Source organism: Clarias gariepinus, chromosome 11 (assembly GCF_024256425.1).
Source record: "Clarias gariepinus isolate MV-2021 ecotype Netherlands chromosome 11, CGAR_prim_01v2, whole genome shotgun sequence".
Lineage (NCBI taxonomy): Eukaryota > Metazoa > Chordata > Actinopteri > Siluriformes > Clariidae > Clarias > Clarias gariepinus.
In genome coordinates, this window is record NC_071110.1 from 15,960,193 (window position 1) to 15,969,180 (window position 8,988).

Consider the following 8,988-nt stretch of genomic DNA (forward strand, 5'->3'; position numbering starts at 1 on the left):
CATGAGAAAAAAAAAAAGATTTATATAGCAACAGGATTCATGTCAATGTTTTACACGGAAGACAACAGGCCAGAAAGGCCAGGAGGATAATAGATGTATCACACATGGAATTTTGCCATTTGTTGTGACACATATATTACTGAAGGACATATATTACTTGTAAAACTATTGTAGTTCTCTTCTACATAAGAATTGTAGCCAATTTTATTGATCAAAATGTATATTATAAAATATTTAATTATTATGAAACATTGACATTGCAATTACTGTCAATTATTATTTACGTAAAGATTTAATTTTTTTTATCACCCTTGACATATGGTGGATGTAGATGTAGTGGTAAACATGTTACTACTATTGTTTTGAGTTATAACATTTTTCTTTTATAACAATTTTTGGTAAGTGTCCTGCCTTATTAGTTTGTTTAAGGAAAGTTTTAAGACTAAGAAGCATGCAAGAATTCTCTTCACCGAATATTTCATACACAGTTTTTAAGCTTACTGGCTTTTTGGCATTGGGGGAATGGAGACCCATATTATCCATACCATATTTCCTAGTGTTTTTATTGTCTACAATATCCAATTCTATTATTATATATTTAATTGCATCTCAAAAGATTCTGCACTCTCCAATGTATGTACTAATAGGTATTATGGGTGTTGTGGACTTGTGTTGGCCAATACTTTTTGTACCAAGTTTGTTACTCAATTTGCTTATAGGCTGGAATGGAATTATGCTAGTAAGCTGTTTAATACAAATATTTTGCATACAGATTCTTGGTGCATTTCAGTCCACTGTACTAGTGTGGATGGCCCTAGATCGGTTCTTTGCTATATGCAGGCCACTTTATTATCATAAATACATGGAATTTTACAGCTTTCTCAAGTTTCTTATTGTGCCAGTTACCAGAAATCTAATCTTAAATATCATCATGATCGCTATGGCTGGAAAATTGAATTTCTGTACAATAAATGAAATAGATCACTGTTTCTGTGAACATATGGGATTGGTTCAGTTGGCATGTGGAGACACATCTATTAACAATCTCATTGGACTTGTATCGGCTTTTCTTATACCAATATCAGATTTTCTTTTCATTATTGCATCATATATGGTAATATTTATTTCTGTCATGAAATCAGGGAAGGCCCACCTAAAGGCAGTCAACACTTGTATTACACATATTATTGTACTGACAGTCAATTTAGCATTTGTGTTGATTTCTTTTATGTCATACAGAATAAGAAATAATTTTTCTCCCAATATTCGAGTATTTTTGAGTACTATGTATATACTATTTCCAAGTTGTTTTAATCCAATTATTTATGGAGTAAGAACAACTGAAATAAGAAAACAGTTTTTAAAATTTGTAAACCATATAAAAGTTTTACCATGGTAATGTACTCAAAATGAGATCTTATAATAATTACAAGAATAATTAAATTTTTATCAAATTATTCTTATCTAAAAAAGAATTCTGATCACTAATATAAAAATAATGTATTTTATTAGCAATAGTAAATATATTATAAAAAATGTAACATACCAATGAATTTCTTTTTCTAAATTGTTTTTTTATTGTCTATAATTGTCTTTTATAATCTCTAATTAATCCTGTATAATGTTCTAAAAAAGTAAATTCAGTTTGATTTTATTTAAATAACATTTTTAAAAATATATATTGTTATAAATCCGCAATATAGAAGTAGGTTGCCTTTCATGCTTTATGCTGTGTATTATGTATATTCAGCCTTAATGCGTTATCTGTAAGATGTAAAGGCCACAATAAAATGACTTAAGCTGTTGCTACTATGCTAAAGTAAAGACAACACAAGAAGTTTATAACAAAAAATTTGTTTGGCTGGTGGGTAGTTAAACAAGTAGTTTTATCATAGAGATTCTTGTAGAGGTATTGTCAGGCCGAGCTCAAAGCTAGTACTGCAACCTTAAATCAGACTGTGGAGCATCTACAGCAAAAGCGGATGTGACTGGTTTGGCAGTGCATATGATCCGTTCAGCAGAGTCTTTTACGATCTTTAAACAAGGATTCAAGACGCATCTATTTCTTCAATATTTAGATTACTTACTCCCCCCCCCCCCGCCCCCCCCCCAAAAAAAAAAAAAAAAAAACTTCCCATTTGTGCTTGACTGATGGCACTTGGTTAGTAACCTAGTAACCCAGTGTAAGTATCTATCCAGTGATGTAAACGTCGAAGCACTTTCTATAAGTCGCTCTGGATAAGAGTGTCTGATAACTGCCTAAATGTGAATAGTATAAGTAGGGACTGACAAAACATTAAAGATTATCTTGAGGAGCAGCAGAGTGTTGTCTGCTATTAGTTTTAAAAGTGAAGAAGAGTAGATGGACAACCCACATCCAACTAAAGTAACTGTGGACGCAAGGGGAAGTGATGGTTTGATTTTAATAAAAGAGGAAGAGAGGCTAAGGCTAGGTAACAGCAACCATACCACAGCCCGAGGCTAATACCGATGCTAAAAGCTAAAAACCAAAAACCAATGCTACTGCTAAATAGCACTATATTTTCGTAAACCTGAATGCGATGGGATATTCTTGTCCGATGCGCATGTAAGTACAAAGGTTAAAATATGTTGGTGTATTTGTTTGTAGCCCGCCGGGGCAATTAGAACAAATTTACGTGTACTTACCGTATATTGATGGCATCCCTTCTGCTGTGGCTATGCAGGAGGGTTTTTTTGAGCTGCTGCATGTTGGCTGTCCCCCGGGATCGGACACGTCAGCGGCAGAGTGCACGCGGTGCTGAGGGCTCGGCTACCCCTGCGCCGCCGTCAAAGGGACGTCGCTTGCGGGGCGGACATGGGACTCGTAGCGAGGCGTTCCCGGGTTACCTTATTTTTCCTTTTGTGTACATATGGACCTAATTTTGATAAGGAGGAAGGACTCTACATAATCCGAGCACGGACTGAGTGAGAGTGTGGTACAAATGGCCGGCGAGTGTGAGTGGTGTAATATGTGGCACATATGTTTAATATAATGTAAATATATTAATTTTTCTGGTGGTACTTATCCTACCCCCGATTCTGATAACGGCTAGCTATTATTTTACATTGATAGTAGCGAGTTTGTTACAATACTAATGAATTATTGTGGTCTAAAATTAGACTAATGTATGCACCGAGAAGAACTCTGACGTGACGCAATAAATATGTGCTTTTGCCCGTGTACTTATATTACTTTTCCCTTGAAAATGTGTACTTTTTCCAAGGTAAGTATATTATTTTTCCCTTGTGAATGTAGTATTTTTTCCTTGTGAGTGTATGATTTTTTTCTCTTGTAAATGTATCATTTTCCCCTTGTGGTCTATGATTCTTTTTTCTTTTTACGTGTATGACGTTTCCCTTGTGTGTTTTCTGTGTTTTTTAAACACTTGCATGATATTCTAATTTTTTAAGAAAAACTGTATTTCAAATGTCACACTCATTGTTTACATGTGTATTTTAATTATTTGCCAATTTATGATACTCTTATTCTTGAACATTCCATTCACAGTACATAGATATAAGTTGCTACTATAGTAAATAGTTGGTGGTAAAGTTTGACCTTGAGGACTTACACTCCTTCTGGAAGGTGTATATGATTATCTTCTGGACAATTTGTTAGGTCAGCAGTCTTTCCCATGATCGAAGTGAAATATTCTAATATTTTGACATACTAGATTGTCATGGAGGTGTAAGCAGTAATCATTTAAATGAAAACAAAGTTTTACTTTTTAAATAACATTCACTATAAGTAAATGAGGTGTTTGTTTTACAGTTGAAGGAGTCCTTCGCTGTAAAATGTTTAAGAACCTCTGTTTTAACTGCTGAACATATGGGATTAATGTATTCATAAATATTATGGAATATGTTGTTCGAACTTAAACAGAGATGTCACTAATATCTCCACGGCAGCATGCTTTGGTTAGCAGAAAAACATTATTGATGCTAAAATCACATAATGTATATATAAGCCTGTACCCTCCACAGAGTGGAGTAACATCTGATTCTATTCAGTGTCATTTGCAGCGATGCTTTACATGCACTTTAACTGTTTTGCTAAATAATAAGCAAACTAGAAATAAATACTCAACCATAAATTATATTAAAGACTAAATTTACAAATTAATAAAATACATGTATGTATTGGTGGTGCAAGAAGGCAGAGCATCAAGGGTCCGTCCTCTCCACGACAATCTACAACAGGGGAGAAATAAAGACATGTTAATATAAGTGTCTAGTAAAAAGACTTCATGGTGTTACTATGCAGCTCCATGGCATCTCTGTAATATACATCCACATATGGGTTTATAAGCAAGTTAATATCACTTCATGATGTTTGACATCATATGACATCAGTTTGACACACGCAGGCAGGCACGCACACAAGATTTCATAGAATGCAAGCTTTTAGTAATGCTGTATATTAAAACCAATTATTTGGTTTTGCTATTACGGATTGAAGCAAAATTTGGCCCCATCTCCACCATTCATTAACACACACATCATGTCCATGAAGAGAAATGTGTCCCTGTCCCCTGATTAAGATGTGCTCAGTTGTGTTCTTTGAAAAGAGAGGTAAATACTTCTGAGCACTCACCTTCTGCTCAGGATGTAAAGCTGGTGTAGAAATCAGCTGTTACACAGCCAGTTGATGATTTACACACAGTTTACTGTGAGAAGAAACCCCCTTTTCTTGACTGTTACATACATTGTGTAAGCACATAACTAACTATTCAGATGATCTCTAGCTATGATAAAACCCCTACATTATACAGCAGTATACATTATATGGCACTCAGGAGCTCCAATGAACTACATACAACAATTCGTTTACCATCTGTAACATTTAGCACATAACAGGAGCAGCTCAGGGATAATTAGCAATAGTTGATAGGTAACAGTTAATAGTCTGCTATCTTAGCTCTTTTAGTAAGCTAGCACTTAGCATAATGATATCAGCTTGCTTATAGATCCATATTTGGACAGGCATTTTACAGAAACAATGGAGCTAACTGTTTACATCACGTATATGTGTCCAAATACACTATTAAACTAATATATATTAATGAACAAGCTAGTTTCCCCATGTTAAGTGCTGACGGTTATCATAGTGATACTAGCTTGCTTATAAATCCATATGTGGATGTATATTACAGAGATGCCATGGAGCTGATGGTTTATATCAGTGTTTAATGGTCTAAATGAGATGTTATTTCTTTTAATCACTGCCATTTACACTCGGCTCGGCATTTCCCCCAAACACTCCAATAGTATTAACACTGCTACAAAGTAATCATAATATAATTCACTGTATACTCCATGATGTTGAGTCCTGGAGCTAATATCCGCAAAGGTTCCGTGTTCATTTGCGTTTTGACCCCACTCCCATAGTGCTTTGCACAATAGCTTTAGCTTTTAGCTTGCAAAATACGAGAGAAAGAGAGTTCTCACACGGGAAAAAAGTAGTTGCGCACAAACGGGAAAAAAATCACAATTATAAGGGAAAAAAGCACATTTATAAGGGGAAAAAAGCACACATTATCAAGGGAAAAAAGGACATTTATAACGGATAAAGCATACATTTTCAAGGGAAAAAAACACACACATATACGGGAAATATGATTTGCCCTTCTGGGCCACCGTAGACTTCAGCCTTTATAGGTTTCTTTACATTTTTGTGTGGGAGACATTCATCACTAGATTTGTTGTTTATTTTTTTCAGAGCATTCACAGTCACTTCTGGACAGCCAATGTTTCGCATCATTGTCCTGTAATTAGCCATTTTATATTTCAGGCTAATCATCCAGCCATAGTACCCAGTAGCAGATGGTTCTTTCAAACAGGGAAATGTTTTAATTAGTGCCCCTGTTACTGCATCTATATGATTAATTTGGGAATATGCTGTATACTGAAAAATCTTCTCGGCTAGCTTCTCTAGGATTTCAGACTTCAGCCCCGAAGTAATCTTCAGTCTTGTGCCCGTTTCGCTGACGCCCTCATTACCACGTTAAAGCTGCAGCTCTACATTATATGGAAATCGAGGAATATGAAATTCACGTGGCCATGCAAGTGTTCTCAGTTCACTGTCTGAGTGTGTCAGAATGATGGTGCTATCTGAGTCAGATGAGGACAAGGAGGACACAATGGGAGATTGTTGGCTGCATACTGGTGTTCCAGAAGACCCAGGAGTTCTAGGAACAGGCTGCTTTGAAGAACATGGACTGAAGTCCATTTTATTTGTTGTGTACACTAATTTGATTGTACTTCTGTCTTGAATGTCTTGTACAGATGTGATGTTCATAAACTCATTACAAGTCAGGATCCATGAACTGAATACGGAAATCCCTTTCAATTTCAAATGCTTCACATATTTAATTGTGTAACTCCATCAAAGTTTTTGGCATTCCTGAATGGAGATCAAGTCTTCTGAAGTCATTATCTTCAATAATCAGAAACTCTCTGATCTGATGCTGTGCCATTCTTCAGTCTATTTGTTAAAGGGGTCATACGGGCCTACATGCACTTTTTCAAGCTGTTTGGACTGAAATGTGTGTTAGGAGAGTGTGTACACAACCACTCTACAATGATAAAGAACTGCCCAGTGATTTTCTTTTCATTTATTAAAATAACATGCCCCTTCTGAAATCAGGCTAATCTCAAATGCCTGTCGATGTGACGCCACACCAACAGAGGCCGCTCCTACTATAGTTGATTGACACTGGTGTTGTAGCAAAGACCCGCCCTGAGTGAGAAGAAGCTGTCCGCCATTGTTTTTCGCCGCTGGAGCAAAATGTCGCCTAAGCGAGTGTGGTGTACAGTTGTTGGGTGTAATAGCGAACACAGCATTTTTCATTTACTACCGACATCTGAGCCGCTGAGGATGCAGTGGCTCAATTTTGTTTTTGAAGCTAACGTCCCCGCCGGTCTACCTAAATGCGTTCATGTTTGCGCTAATCATTTTTCACTAGACTGCTTTATTAACGAGGGTCAATATAAAGCAGGTTTTGCTAGGAAGCAGCTCCTAAAAATGGATCTGCTTTATTTTCACCAGGCTCAGTGAGTGTAATTTCTTTTTCTATGAATCTTTGCAGATCGCCTTTTTTAATAATCACGATGAATGTGTTAACTTACACTCTCATAGAACATGGTTATGTCGTCTTCTCTATAATTCCCAAACGCACGTTTATAATAAACAATGCATTAAGGTGATTGTCTAGTTGCAAACTGTGTACATAGTCGGAAAACTATATTATGCTTACCTTTGTAACGTTAGATGGTTTATAACGAAGATTAAGATTAAGAAGTCATGTAAACACATCAGTAAACAGTTCGTATCTCTCTCAGTAAGCTTTTTCGCTTTTGTTGTTGTTGCTCGCGGCAGCGTAACAGCCTGTTAATTCATGCCCATGCAGTGATGAGAAAGACAAATAGAGTTGATGCATGTCCGTTCTTTTAATTTCTGCGTTGTCAGGCGATATTACAAACTTCCGCGTAGGTTCCGTACTTAAATCAAACCAGAAACTACTTAAGAAAACAGGCTCAGACTCTATATTCCAGCGTTTTTCAGGTTGGACAGCATTACCCACAAAGCATTGCCCGCACTGTGTTGTGGGCAATGCTTTGTGGGTAATGCAGTCCAAAGCATTGTCCGCACTCGACTACACTCCCGTGGCTATACCCCACGTGTGTTGTGAAGACACGCCCCACAGAACTGGGGGGCGGGCTCAGCAGAGATCATAAGCATTTAGAGGAGCATGTACTGAAACAGGTTGCTGAGAACAGAGCTAGTTTTTACCAGGTAAAAGTATTGTTTTTTTTTTACACAACCATTGAGAATTTTTAATTGGATGACCCCTTTAACTGCTGTACTGCTGTTACTTAAAAAGATTTTTTTTTTTTACTAGGAAGTGAAGTAGAGCAGGATCATTTCACCATAGTATTATTCTGCAATTAAAATAGATTTTACAATTATTGGTAATTATTTGTTTAAATCAATCAAATCCACACAAATTACACGTTCACTTGTTTTTGATTGTGGACAGTCGAATATATCCTTGTTGGAGAGCCTCCTCAATGTACTTTTCCATGGCTTCCTGTTCTGGTAGAGAGAGAGTATAGATTTTCCCTTTGGGCACTGGCTCACCGGAAAAGAGATCAATGGTCGCAGTCCCATGGCCGGTGAGATGGCAGCTGGGTGGCTCGCCGAGGGCAGAACACGTTTCTGAAGTGGGAGTAGATTTTGGGGATGGTTACATGTGTCTGGACAGCAGGACTTTCTACGGAGGTGGTGTTAACGGAAAGTGTGGTCTTGGGGTTATACCCCGATTAATACACCTGAATTCCCACTTCAGGATCTCTCCCATGTTCCACGAGATGATAGGGATGTGTTCGGCAAGCCACGGGCGCCGGTGACACAGCAGATCTTGAACTGTGTTGGGTGTGGGATAATGGGGATGTGGAATTTGTGACACAATGCAGCGGGGATAAAGTTACCGGCTGACTCTGAATCCAGGAGTGCCTTTACTGGGACAGACAAAACAGCAGCATCAAGAACTACTTCGGTTGTTAATAGAGGCATAGGTTTAATTTCGCTCACCTTTGAACAAGGAGGTCGTCAAGGACATGTCAGGTGGACATGTCCCTTCTCAGCACAGTAGAGGCAGAGCCCTTGGGTCAGTCGGCATTGTCTTTCAGCGGGTGTGAGTTTAGAGAAGGATTGTTGATTCACTTCGATGGGTTCTAGAAGAGATCCCACCTCTGTTGGACGGAGAACTGGAGACGGTACTGGGAGCATAGAGAGCACTGTAGTGCATTCCTGGAGGCGATTTGCCACTTGGATGGTGACCCAAATAAATTGCTCTAGCCCCACTGAGTCATCCTGGGCGCGCGAGCTGCAATCTCAAATGTAGATTCAGTCCTTGTCAGAACTTTGTCAAGAGGGCTGACTCATTCTACCCACTGGCGGCAGCC

General features: G+C 37.8%; 1 protein-coding gene across 1 annotated transcript; it reads left to right on the plus strand.

Annotated features, from left to right (window-relative positions):
- The first annotated feature begins 442 nt into the window (after positions 1 to 442).
- Positions 443 to 1,399, plus strand: LOC128532788 (olfactory receptor 52K1-like). Its single transcript, XM_053506899.1, has one exon. The coding sequence runs from the start codon at positions 452 to 454 to the stop codon at positions 1,397 to 1,399; it is 948 nt and encodes a 315-aa protein (XP_053362874.1). The 5' UTR covers positions 443 to 451.
- The last annotated feature ends 7,589 nt before the right edge of the window (positions 1,400 to 8,988 follow it).

Bases quoted from the DNA above. Each gene is read 5' to 3' on its own strand.
- LOC128532788 (XM_053506899.1), top strand. From the start codon at position 452: ATGCAAGAATTCTCTTCACCGAATATTTCATACACAGTTTTTAAGCTT.